This window comes from Eptesicus fuscus, unplaced genomic scaffold, assembly GCF_027574615.1.
Source record: "Eptesicus fuscus isolate TK198812 unplaced genomic scaffold, DD_ASM_mEF_20220401 scaffold_52, whole genome shotgun sequence".
NCBI lineage: Eukaryota > Metazoa > Chordata > Mammalia > Chiroptera > Vespertilionidae > Eptesicus > Eptesicus fuscus.
This window is the reverse complement of record NW_026557626.1, coordinates 120,372-134,113: the sequence shown is the minus strand read 5'-3', so window position 1 is coordinate 134,113 and position 13,742 is coordinate 120,372. Positions and strand designations below refer to the sequence as shown.

General features: G+C 49.6%; 1 protein-coding gene across 1 annotated transcript; it reads left to right on the top strand.

Annotated features, from left to right (window-relative positions):
• The first annotated feature begins 7,404 nt into the window (after nt 1–7,404).
• On the top strand, nt 7,405–13,521 carry LOC129148470 (zinc finger protein 239-like). Its single transcript, XM_054713451.1, is given in 4 exon segments — nt 7,405–7,415; nt 10,288–10,304; nt 10,307–11,043; nt 13,417–13,521. Coding segments are annotated over 4 exon segments (870 nt in total).
• The last annotated feature ends 221 nt before the right edge of the window (nt 13,522–13,742 follow it).

Genomic DNA, 13,742 nt, shown 5'->3' with positions numbered 1-13,742 from the left:
TGGGCCCGCCCTTCCTTATGGATTCTAAGCATAAGGCAGATTCTTCTGATGGCAGTGCTACAAAAAGAAGGAAAGCCCTCACAATGGAAGTGAAAGGAGACATAATAAGACGCTCAGAAGAGCGCGAAACACCTACAAATATCGGCCGGTTACTGGGCCAAAGTCCCACAACTGTCTCGACAATTATTGATGATCAAAAGCGTGTACTTGAACATGTGAAAGGATCTGCTCCTATGAAATCAACTGTGGTTACAGAGCAGCGTAGTGGTCTCATTATTGAGATGGAAAGATTATTAATGCTTTGGCTGGATGAGCAGCATCAACGGCGTATCCCAGTTATCCAGATGGTGATTCAGGAGAAGGCTGAAAGATTGTTTGAGGCCTTGAAAAAAGAAAAGGGGGAAGGGAGTGAAAGTGAAGAGTTTGTGGCTAGCAAAGGTTGGTTTATGCGTTTTAAGGCTCGTGCTAATTTGCATAATCTTAAGGTGCCAGGGGAAGCTGCTAGTGGTGATGCCAAAGCAGCAGGTGATTTTCCTAGTGCGTTGGCTGAGATCATTAGGGAGGGGGGTTTCTGTGATCAACAAGTGTTTAATGTGCATGAGACTGGCTTGTTCTGGAAACATATGCCTACACGTAAGTACATTGCCAAGGAGGAGAAGACAGCATCAGGCCACAAAGCCAGCAAGGAGAGATTGAGTGTGCTACTTGGGGCTAATGCTGCTGGTGACTTCAAGCTGAAGCCCTTGGTGTGTCTGGCCGAGAATCCAAGGGCAATCAAGGGCATCTGGAAGGGTCTACTACCTGTCATCTGGAAATCTAACAAGAAGGCATGGGTGACACTGAGCGTATTTGAGGACTGGTTCGCCAACCATTTTGTGCCAGAAGTCAGGGACTACTGTGCTTCCAGGGGCCTGCCCTTTAAGGTGTTGCTAGTGCTGGACAGTGCCCCTTGTCACCCTGCCGATTTGAATGACTTTCACCCCAATGTCAAGGTGGTTTACCTTCCACCTAGCACCACCTCCCTTTTACAGCCTATGGGCCAAGGAGTCATTGCCTCTTTCAAGGCCTACTACCTCCGAAGGACATTTGCTATGGCTTTTAGGGCAACGGAGAAGGACAAAGAGTTGACTCTCAATGACTTTTGGAAATCTTACAATGTTCTTGCTGCTGTAAAAAACATTTCTGATTCTTGGGATGAAGTTAAGCAGACGAACTTGAATGGTGTTTGGAAAAAATTGTGTCCCCAGTTTGTGAACGATTTCCATGGCTTTGAGGATTTAGTGGAGGTTGTCATCAAGAATGTTGTTGAACTGAGTAAGCAGCTTGGTTTGGAGGTGGAGGCTGAGGATGTCACAGAGCTACTGGCATCTCATGGGGAGGAGCTGTCTCCCGAGGACCTCACTCAACTGAAACAGCAGTTCATTGAAGAGGAAGACACACCAACCCCAGAGTCCAGAAGATTTACAAGCAAGGAATTAGCGGGGCCTTTGCCATGATAGAGGATGCCTTGGCAAGGTTTGAGGCTCAGGACCCCAACAGTGACAGGTACACTAAGGTTGCCAGAGGGGTGATGGATAGCCTGCGGTGTTACAAGGAGATTTGGGAGGACAAGAAGAAGGTATCCTTCCAGACTAGCCTTGAACGTTATTTCACAATGGTGGAGAGACCTGCAACAGATCCCGTACCCTCCACCTCATATGCTTCTTTAGACTCACCTGACCCAGAATCTCCAGCACCTTCTGCAGATTCTGCCTCTCCAGACTCACCTGACCCAGGATCTCCAGCACCTTCTGCAGGTTCTGCCTCTCCAGTCTCCCCTGACCCAGGATCTCCAGCACCTTCTTCAGGTTCTGCCTCTCCGGACTCACCTGACCCAGGATCTCCAGCACCTTCTGCAGGTTCTTCCTCTCTGGACTCCCCTGACCCAGGATCTCCAGCACCTTCTGCAGGGTCTGCCTCTCAAACTTCCTCCCCGCAGCAGCCTAGTGTAAGCCTGTCTGTCCCCACTTTGCAACATCCAGTGTGCAAGCCAACAACTGTAGTAAAGGTAAGGATAATCCAGTATTTACCCTTATGTGTACGTATGTGCTTTATGCTTTTTATTATTTATTTACCACAAGTAAGGGTCAGGAATTGTTATTTTTCTTTTAAATTTTTTTTACTGTTTCACTTCATTTCTGCTGTGTATGTGTGCCATGTGAATGACGTAGGTGCTTATGTAGGTGGGTTTTGACTTACAGCGAAAATGGCATTATGTCACACCATAGAACAGATCTGTGACATAACCCGAAGTCCTACTATATATATTTTGTACAATTACTAGAATGTATAAAATTAATGTAAGAAAAAATAGATATCTCTTTCTTTCTCTCTCTCTCTCTCAATCTCTCTCTCTCTCTCTCTCTCTCTCTATATATCTATATATATATATATATATATATATATATACACATATATATCAGTGATTGCGAACCTATGACACGCGTAGCCATTTCTGATGACACGCGGCCGCATGCCGAGGATGAAACATTTGCGACTAGAGTCTTGGAGTTAGTTTTTTCCTCAAAGTGACACACTACCCGAGTTATGTTCAGTGTTTTGGCGAAGTTGGACACACCAAGCTCAAAAGGTTGCCCATCACTGCTCTCTCTATGTATATATACATATATAGAGAGAGACACACACACACAGTGGATAGATTATTATGATCTCTGAACGCATAATAATCTGGCCACTCAGTGTGTATATATATAAGACCCCTGGTGCATGAATTCGATCATGGGGTGGGTCCGGCAAGCCTGACCAGGGGGAGGGGACATGGGCAGTTGGCCAGACTGCCTGCTTGTTGAACTCCTGGTCGAGGTGACAATTGGCATATTAACCTTTTATTATATAGGATATATACTGAATGGCCAGATTATTATGCATTCAGAGATCATAATTACCTGGCTACTCAGTGTATGTGTATATATATATATATTTATATACTAGTGGCCCAGATGCATGCATTTCATGCTTGGGGGGGGTGTGGAACGTCCTTCAGCCTGGCCTGCACCCTCTCCAATCTAGGATCCCCTGTGGGATCAGGCCTAAACTGGCAGTAGGATATCTCTCTTGCAATCCAGGACTGGAGGCTCCTAACTACTCACCTGCCTGCCTGTCTGATCGCCCCTAACCACTCTGCTTCCTGACCTGCTCGCTCCCAACTATCCCGCACCGCTGGCCTTTTCGCCCTCAACTGGCCCTTCCTGCCGGCCTGTTCACCCCCAACTGCCCCCCCCCCACGCCAGCCTGCTCACACCCAACTTCTCCCCCTGCTGGCCTGCTTGCCCCCAACTGTCCCCCTGATTACCCCCAACTGTCCCCCTGCCAGCCTGCTTGCCCCCAACTGCCCCCGCTGCCAGCCAACTGGTCCCCCTTGCTGGCCTGATCACCTGCAAATGTCCTTTCCTCCTGGCCTGATCACCCCTAACCACCTTTGCCTTAGCTCCGCCACCTTGGCCTTGTCTGGAAGGATGTCCGGAATGTCTCCTGGTCTAATTAGCATACTACCTTTTTATTAGTATAGATAGGGGCTTGGTGCATGGGTGAGGGCCGGCTGGTCTGCGCTGAAGGAGGTTCTGGTTCAGGCTAGGGGGCCACTTGGGGAGCGGGGATGGCCTGGGTGAGGGTTCTAGGGTGGTTTGTAAGCCGGTCATGTCCACAATGGGGTGGGGGTCCCACTTGGGGTGATGCCAGCCTGGGTGAGGAACTGGGGCAGTATGCAGGCCAGCCGTGCCCCCATTGGTGTAAGGGTCTAAGATGGGGGCCGTGGCCGGCCTGGGCTAGGGGCTGAGGGCAATTGCAGGCTGGTCATGCCCCATTTGGGTTGAGGGTACCTGCTGGGGGATGTGGATGTGGCTGAGGGCCGTTTGTGGGTTGTTTGCAGGCCAGCCAAACCCCCAGCTTTGTCCAAAAGGACATCCAGAAGGTCTCCAGGTTGTATTAGCATATTACTCTTTTTTTAGTATACTTGGGGCCCGGTGTGAGAAATTCTTGCACGGGGGGCAGCAGGGAGGGTGTCCCTCAGCCTGGCCTGCACCTTCTGCAATCTGGGACCCCTCGTGGTATAACCAGCAATTGGATATCCCTCTCACAATTCAGAACTTCTGGCTCCTAACAGCTCGTCTGCCTGCCTGATTGCCCCTAACTGCTTCTGCCTGCCAGCCTAACTGCTCCCCTGCTGGCTTGATTGCCCCTAACCACCTCTGCCTCAGCCCACACCCGGTACCCAGGATTTCCTCCTCCAGCCGACCACAGGCACTCGGGATCCGGGCTTCCCTCCCTCTGGTCAGCCATAGACGCCCAGGCTGGCTGCAGCCTCAGGGGATGGTGGACAGGTGGCTTCGCTTGTGCTGCAGCCGCAAGTGCTAGCGGCCAGGACCACAGGGTAGGCGGCTTCTGCGTCACCCAGGCCACAGCCAGCCGCAGGTACTAGTGCCCAGGACTGCGGTGTGGGCAGCTTCTCTGTCTCCCAGGCCAAAGCCAGCCACAGGTACTGGTGCCCGGGACTGCGGGGTGGGCGGCTTCTCCGTCTACCAGGCTGTAGCCAGCTGCAGGTGCTTACGCCTGGACCGCAGGTGGGCAGCTTCTCCATCTTCCCTCAGATGCAGTGTGGGTGACTTCTCCAGCTGGCTGCGGCCTGGGATCATAGCGCAGGCGGCCTCTTCATCTCCCGGGCTACAGCCAGCCTCAGGTATTGGCACCCGGTTTCTCCATCTCCCCCAGGACGTGGGGTGGGTGGATATAGGGTGGGCGGCTTCTCCAGCTAGCTGCAGCCTGGGATCACGGGGCAGGCGGCTTCTTCATCTCCCACGTCCCATCCAGCCTCAGGTGCTGGGGCCCTGTTTCTCAGTCTCCCCCAGGAAGTGGGGCAGGCGGACATGAAGCTTCTGGTGCTGGCTGTGGCCTGGGATCATAGGGCAGGCGGCTTCTTGGTCTCCGTGGCTGCAGCCAGCCTCAGCCGCTGGGGCCGGTTTCTCAGTCTCCCCTAGGATTTGGGACGGGTGGACATGGAGAGGGCGGCTTCTCTGGCTGGCTGTAGCCTGGGATCCCGGGGCAGGCGGCTTCTTCGTCTCCCGGTCCGCACCCAGCCTTAGGCGCTGTGGCCCGGTTTCTCAGTCTCCCCCAGGACGTGGGGCAGGCGGATGTGAGGCTTCTGACGCTGGCTGCAGCCTGGGATCACGGGGCAGGCAGCTTCTTGGTCTCTGGCTGCAGCCAGCCTCAGGCGCTGACGCCTGACTTCTCCAACTCTCACAGGCCAGGAGCGGCTGGGGGGCGGGGCTGCCACCATGGTTTTTAGTTTAATTTGCATACTCACTCTGATTGGCTGTGGGTGTAGCGAAGGTACGGTCAATTTACATGTCTATTATCAGGTAAGATATACTGAGTGGCCAGATTATTATGACCTCTGAACGCATAATAATCAGTCCACACATTGTGTGTGTGTGTGCGTATGCATGTGCGTGTGTGTGTGTGTGCATGTGCGTGTGCGTCTATGTGTGTTTGTGTGTGTGTGTGTATTAGAGGCCCAGTGCATGAATTATGAATTTGTGCATAGGTGATGGGTGGGGTCTGGCCAGCCTGGACAGTGGGTGGGGACATCGCGCTTGGCTGGCCTGCCTCCTGGTCGAACTCCAGGTCAAGGGGACAATTTACATATTACCTTTTATATCTAACAAGATATACACTGAGTGGCCAGATTATTATGTGTTTAGAGATCATCATCATCTGGCCACTCAGTGTGTGTGTGTGTGTGTGTCTGTGTGTGTGTGTGTGTGTGTGTGTATTAGTGGACCAGTGCATGAGTTTCATGCAGGGGGTGTCCCTCAGCCTGGCCTGCACCCTCTCTAATCTGGGACCCCTTAGGGGATGTCAGTCGGACATCCCTCTCACAATCCAGGACCGCTGGCTCCTAACCGCTCACCTGCCTGCCTGCCTGATCGCCCCTAACCATTCTGATGCCAGCCTGCTCATGCCCAATTGCCCCATGCCGCTGGCCTTCTCGCCCCCTACTGCCCACCTTGCTGGTCTGATCGCCCCCAACTGTCCTCCCGCCAGCCTGCTCGCCCCTAACTACCCCCCTCCTGGCCTGGACCCCCAAATGGTGCCCCCTGCCTGCCTGATCACCCCCAAATGCCCACCCCTCCTGGCCTGATCACCCCCAAATGCCCTCCCCTCGTGGCCTGATCACCCCTAACTGCCTCTGTCTTGGCCCTGCCACCATGGCTTTGTCCTGAACGACATCCAGCATGTCTCCCTGTCTAATTAGCATACTACCTTTTTGTTAGTATAGATAGAGGTCTGGTGCACAGGTGGGGGCCGGCTGGTATGCCCTGAAGGGGGTCCCTGATCAGGGTGGGGGGTCCCCTTGCAAGGGCGAGGCTGGCCTGGGGGAGGGGCCTGGGGCAGTTTGCATGCCGGCCATGCTCCCATCGGGGTGGAGGTCCCCCCTGGGAGCGGTGCCTGCCTGGGTGAGGAACTGGAGTAGTATGCAGGCCAGCCATGCCCCCATCAAGATGAGGGTTCCCAATTGGAGGCATTGCCAGCCTGAGAGAGGGGCTGAGGTCTGTTTGCAGGCTGGCCACGCCACCATCGGTTTGAGAGTCCCCAATTGGGAGCGTTGCCGGCCTGGGCAAAGGGCTGAGGGTCATTTGGGGTGGTTTACAACACAGCCAAGCCCCAGGCTTTATCCAGAAGGATATCCGGAAGGTCTCCCAGTGGAATTCGCACATATTTGAACACCAGCACGGCCTAGGGACCTGTGAGGACAAGCAGCCAAGGTTCTCCTGAGGGCAGAGCATGCAGTGACCCAGAGGACAGTATGGGAGGTGCCCTCTATGTCAGTGTGGCAGGTGGGGAACCCGTGCTGAGCGGCACAGTCACACACAGGGGATGATGACATCAGTGTGGTCCCTGGGACTAAAAGCAAAGCGGCCGGACACTAACAATGACGAACAAATAAATGAAAAGGGAGTCCATCTCTGATGGTGTCTTTATGGCATGATATGGGGAATTTTAGGATAATTTCTAACAGGATGGGTTGCTGTGGTGCTACATGACAAGTGTAGAGCTTAGAGGCCATATATGTGCCCACCTGCCATTTGTTGTTGAGAGCTGACCCAGTGAACACTAGGAATGAGATAGCATACATCAGTGCCACCTGCACTTGAAAATCGCCACCGGCCTGGGGAAAGGAGGAGAGAGAAGGGTGAGAGAGAACTGTATTCCAGAGGTGGTGAACTAGAATTTGGGGAAAGAAGCTGATTAGAAAACACCCTGTCCTCGTCATGGCTCATTTGTGTTACCAGTGAAGTTGTGCCTTTGGGAATGAAGCTGTGTGAGATAAGTGTGGAAGAAAGAACCATGGGCAGCAGGTAATGCAGAGTGATGGCCTCAGCAAACTGGGATTGGAGTCAGAAGTGCAATGGGCATTACTATGTTGTTTGGTGTCTTGGAGGGACAATTTGGAGGACAACATGGGTATTGCCTGACAAGACCAGAGTCAAATCCATCACATTCCCATTATATGCAACATCTCCTCCTACCCTATGTTCCTGACACCAACTATTATTGAAAGGGGCAGTGTGACTCCTATTTGAGGATGAGAGCACAGATAACTTGTATCTGTTCCTCTGCCTTTATTGTTGTGGGAAGACACGGCTTCAGTAAGAATATGAGGAGAGATTGACTTTAATGAGGCCAAGGGCTGCTTTCTTCTCTGATGTGGGGAGTAGCGGAGCATATGCATGTTCAGGGTGGGTAGTATGGCAAACTTGGAATCTCAAGAGAGAATCTTATCATGGGATGTTCTGTGCCCGTTATGACAGGGTATGAACTTTGAGGACGTGGCCATTGCCTTCTCTCAGGAGGAGTGGGAGATCCCTGATGAGGCTCAGAGACGTCTGTACTGTGATGTGATGCTGGAAGTTTTTGCACTTGTATCATTCTTAGGTAAGACCTTCACATCTCTCCTAGTGTCCTGAGGTGATGCCCACACTTTTTTTTTTTTAATAAAATGTATTGATTTTTTACAGAAAGGAAGAGAGAGAGATAGAGTTAGAAACATCGATGAGAAAGATACATTGATCAGCTGCCTCTTGCACACACCCTACTGGTGATGTGCCTGCAACCAAGGTACATGCCTTTGACGGGAATCGAACCTAGGATCTTTCAGTCTGCAGGCCAACACTCTGTCCACTGAGCCAAACCGGTTTCGGCGCCAACACTTTATTTATTCTCCAGACTTTGGAGTCTCTCTCTCTCAAAGCCAGACCATGGGCTCAGCTCATTTCCCCCCACTGTCTTGTCAAATGAGCAGTGGCTGCCAGTGCTGAGCTGTGCAGAGAGCCCTGAGCAATAGACTCCATGAACCTCCCTGACACCAGTTGCCTCAGAAACTGCAGGAAGTGTCAGGATGTCAGCATTCTTACAGACCGCTTAATGGGTCCCTCCTGCTCTTCCACTCCAGGGAGGGTGACTCTATCCACATCCACGGCTTCCCATTCTACACCTTTCCTGTCGATAAAGACCCTGTGTCAGTTATCTTCTTTACATACATGAATCAGGGGCTGTACTTTAAGACCCTCCAAATATTGTTTGTAATATTACCTTCCTGGATTCTATTGCAAGCTGAATGTTACGGGCAAGTGATGGCTGCTCACCTCTGTTGTCTTTTCATTGATACTCAGAATATTTAGTTCGTACATACTTCTACACAAGGATTTACAGGGAGAACCCTGGGTTTCTCCAGGGTGAACATACAGGATGGTCTTAGAGGGTGCTTAGCCCAGCTGATTGGCAATTGCAGGGAAGTATGACATTAGGATGGTGTTCAGATTATACCGGGATCCTGCTCCTGTACAGCAGTGTTCAGTGCAGGTTCCAATGGCCACACCTCATTTATTCCTTTCTTTTCCACACTGGACACTGTGCTGACTTGTCATTTCATCGGTGACTTCCTAGCATTGTCTACCTTCGCCTATGTGTCCTTTTTACATCACCCATTCCTCTGCACATCTCTTTCTGCAGTATACTACTACATGGACCTATGCAAGTGTTATAAGGAGCACATTCATGCTTAAACACCCCTCAAACACCAGCTACTTGTTTATTGAATTTTACTTGGAATGAGATGTAACCAACCTTCTGCACAGCTTGCCCATGTCACCAGCAGAGAAGATCTACTCAATGCTGTTAGCAGCAGAATGAGCTGGACAGTCCGCTTCTCTTCCATGTGGTGCTTGTCATGATTTTGCTCTATTTCTGTTGAAGTCTCTCTTGTTTTGTGATCTTCAGTGGTCAAGTACTTCACAGTTGCATCTTATTAGTTCATCTTTCAGGTCTTCTATTTTCAGCCAGTTGCATGAGACCAATGTATTATGTGCAACACAGTTTTATAATGGGACTTCCCTCTGTCACCAGAGTCAACATTCATTTCCGCATCATTCCTCTGTTTTCAGGTCCTTGGCATAAAATGGATGATGGGGAGGCCTATTCTGAGCACAGTGTGTCTGTAGGAGACTCTCAGGACAGGGCTCCCAAGACAGCTGCAGCCACCCAGAGGACCCATCTGTGTAAGCCGTGCTTCTCAGTGTTAAAAGGTATTTTGCACCCGACTGAGTTACAAGTGGCATACTTTGAGAAGAATGTGTTGTTAAGTGATGCATGTGTGAGAGACTTGTGTTTCAGTGCAAACCCTCACCAGCAGCAGAAGGATGCCTGTGTCGAGAAGCCCTGGAAAGAAGATATGGAGAGAGCTTCGCTTGTGACATTCTGCTGGTTCTACTTCTCTGGGGTGCCTGAAGCTAGTACTGAGGTTGGGGTGGACTCCCCAGACATCTCAGGGCTTCTCCAGCACCAGGCCACTGTGAACACTGAGGAGCCACACAGTAACAATGAGAGTTCACAGGAATGTCTCAGTGGAAAAAGACATCACCAGTGGGTTCAATGTGAAAGAGCTGCCAGCCAGAAACAGAATGTTGCTTATCAGAAAGGTCTCTGCTCCGGAGATATGATTAATGAGTCTAATAAATGTGGGAAAGTCTTCAGACAAAACTTTACCCACCTACAACATGGGAGAATTCACACTCTAGAAAAGCCGCGTGAGTGTATTGATTGTGGGAAGGTCTTCAGAGACAGCCGTGCTCTCATTAAACACAACAGAGTTCACATTAGAGAAAAGCAGTTTAAATGCAGTGACTGTGGGAAGTCCTTCAGTAGAAGGCGTGACTTAACTGTACACCACAGAGTTCACACTGGAAAAAGCCATATGAGTGTAGTGACTGTGGGAAGTCCTTCAGTCAAAGGCCTAACCTCACTAAACACCAGAGATTTCACACTGGAGAAAGGCCATATGAGTGCAATGAATGTGGGAAGTCCTTCAGTCAAAAGTGTGACTTCACTGTACACCACAGAGTTCACACTGGAGAAAAGCCATATGAGTGTAGTGACTGTGGGAAGTCCTTCAGTCAAAGGTGTAACCTCACTAAACACCACAGAGTTCACACTGGAGAAAAGCCATATGAGTGTAGTGACTGTGGGAAGTCCTTCAGTCAAAGGTGTAACCTCACTAAACACCACAGAGTTCACACTGGAGAAAGGCCATATGAGTGCAGTGAATGTGGGAAGCATTTCAGTTCAAGGTCTATCCTCACTGTACACCACAGAGTTCATACTGGAGAAAAGCCATATGAGTGCAGTGAATGTGGAAAGCATTTCAGTGATAGGTCTAAGCTCACTATACACCACAGAGTTCACACTGGAGAAAAGCCATATGAGTGTAGTGAATGTGGGAAGCATTTCAGGGAAAGAGCTGCCCTCACTATACACCACAGAGTTCACACTGGAGAAAAGCCATATGAGTGTAGTGAATGTGGGAAGCATTTCAGGGAAAGAGCTGCCCTCACTATACACCACAGAGTTCACACTGGAGAAAAGCCATATGAGTGTAGTGAATGTGGGAAGCATTTCAGGGAAAGGGCTGCCCTCACTAATCACCAAAGAGTTCACACTGGAGAAAAGCTATAAATGTGCAGGGAATGGTTTATTTTTCTCACTTCTTATAGAACACTTAAGGGGGTCTATGAGAACCTTTCCATGAATGTAATCCCCTTTTATGGGAACATACACTCTGCTAGATTCCTCACAAATCTGAGGTACAAGTGAGACTTGAAGGAGCTGCATTGTACTTGCTAACATGCCCAGACCTACCACCCAAATGAGGTCACTGTCTCTTTGTCGCTGAGGAGATTTCACCTCTAACTCCTGACTCACCTGAGGAGTGCGCATCGGTCACCACCCCTGGGCGCTCAGGGGAATGTATTCTGTGTTCTCACTTCTGCTGGAAGTCATTATGGTTCCTCCACGCTCTTGGCAGTATCTTCATTCATTTCTCTGTGACGAGAAAATGGACCTGACCCAGGATTCATCCCGACACCCCTTCTCAGCTAAGAAGTGCCACCTCTTTCAGGGACATAGTGGTACTCACATTATGCTTTGATAAATTGGGGGGGATTCTTATTCACCAACCTGCAAACCCCTTGTTCTCCTGTGCTCTAGTTTAGAATCTTTTTAAAGGTATTTTTACATTTGTACCTTTCATTTTGGTTTTATTCACTGCCACAGATGATTTGCAAACACAAATGTGATCTTTCAGCATGTAGAGATGAATAGCTATTGTGTTTACCCAAAAGTGTATGTGGTTTGAAAAGACAACATAATGTCCGGAAATCACTTTCTGTCCAATGTTGGCTTATTACTTATTTCGGCCCTTGGCCCTAAAAGGAAAGGTCACGTGACTATATGCATTTAATTTTCAGCCTACTTCCTCGATTATTGGTGAGGGCAAAGGTCAGTCTGAAGAGGAGACCTTTGCTCTGCTTCTGTGACCAATATGAATCATATTCTCTGGTCAGAGTATGTACTACATAAGCCTCAGCAATGTTTAGGGAACCTGCTCTCCATGTCCTGCCAAGGAGACATGTGCCAGGAAGTATGACATTTCATAGGCTGCTGTGATTTGTTGTAAGTGTCTGAGGTGGAACCACAATGAGGACAGAAACACTGTTTCAATAGTGAGTGGGGAAACCTGCAGGAAATTAGGTGATAAGTGCCTCTTCTGAACATAAGGCCACAGATGTTCTTGGCCTGTGGCTTGTGTGGCCCTCATGTGCAGACATTCTGAGGACCTCCAAAACTGTTCCGTGTGGCTGATGTCATTGGCAGAATAATCTAATGGTGTTGTGTATTCCCTGGCCCCTGTAGGGTGTTCACATAATGTAGTTGCTCAACAGGCAAGAAGGCAAAGGTAGAGGAAGGATCACCCTGCCATCTGTCCCAGGATGTCTTTTGTATGTAGTGAGCATTCCTATTGGATTTGACGGCAATAGTTTTTTTTTACGATATACTTTTATGATTTCAGAGAGAGAGAGAGAGAGAGAGAAAGGGAGAGAGATCAATGAGAGAGAATCATTGATCAGCTGCCTCCTGCATGCCCAACTCTGGGGATCCAGCCCACAACCTGGGCATGTGCTCTGACCTGGAATCAAAGTAGTGGCTTTCCGTTAATGTGATCACACCCAAAAAAATGAGGCACAGTGGCCATGGAGAGTTTATATTTTGTGTTCATCTTTATTAATTATTGTATTATTTTCAGTAGCAACATTAACACTATTTTGCCACACCCTTTACCTCCAGTCCTTTTGTAATCTTTCTGCCTCCCTGCCCTTCATGCAGGCATTGATTTATCTTCCTGTACAATAGAGTAGTTCATATTTTTCATAATTATATTGGTATTAAAAGGTGTACTCTCCCATCCAAGTACTAACCAGGCCCGACCCTGCTTAGCTTCCGAGATCAGACGAGATCGGGCGCGTTCAGGGTGGTATGGCCGTAGACAAAAGGTGTACTCTCCTTAAGAAACACTGGCTTCCTTCATGCTCACAAATATTGAGATTCGACACTAATGTTTATGTAAATATTTATTTCCATGAAATATTGTATTCTATGGGTAACCACTTTATTGAGCTGCCTATGGTATCAGTGATTTCTATGTTTGGGGTTTTATAAATAAAACAGTTGGGAATATTGTGTTGAGTTCTTTCTAGAGGTGTATGTGTCACTTACCAAACTGTTCCAGTGTCCGTGAATGTGTTATGTTTTAACATCTGGGGAACTGTGATCTAAAATGGTCAATCACTGTGCTTCCCGACCCACCCACAGTCATGAAAATTCCATTTTTCTGCAACCCTGCCAGCACATGGGAAGGTTAATCTTCTAAATACGAGCCCTATCAGCGAATATTGTTAACTTGCTACCCTGACAAGAGGCATCTGCCTGCACACCCCACCCCTCCTTATGCTCTTCTGCCTGTTCCAGGGATGTTCCCACTTCAGCTTGGACACGCTCTGTTTTTCCCCGGAGTTGGTAGAGGGGAGCCCCAAGAAAGGTCCTGGGAGGGACTGGGGTTCTGTGTCTGCCTGAGAGGAGCTGGCCAGGGCTCTTCTGTCTCCATCCAGAGGTCTCTCCAGCCTGCTCCTCCCCATCCCCCAGGCACCTGGCCCACTGCAACTTCACCTGCTTCTGTATCTGGGAGAAGCCCCATGATGCTTTGGGCCCACCACCCAGTTCACCTTGGCCAAGTCCTGCCTCTGGCCAGCACACTCACACCCCTGAAGTTCTGGTATTGTGTGAGTCTCTGTTTT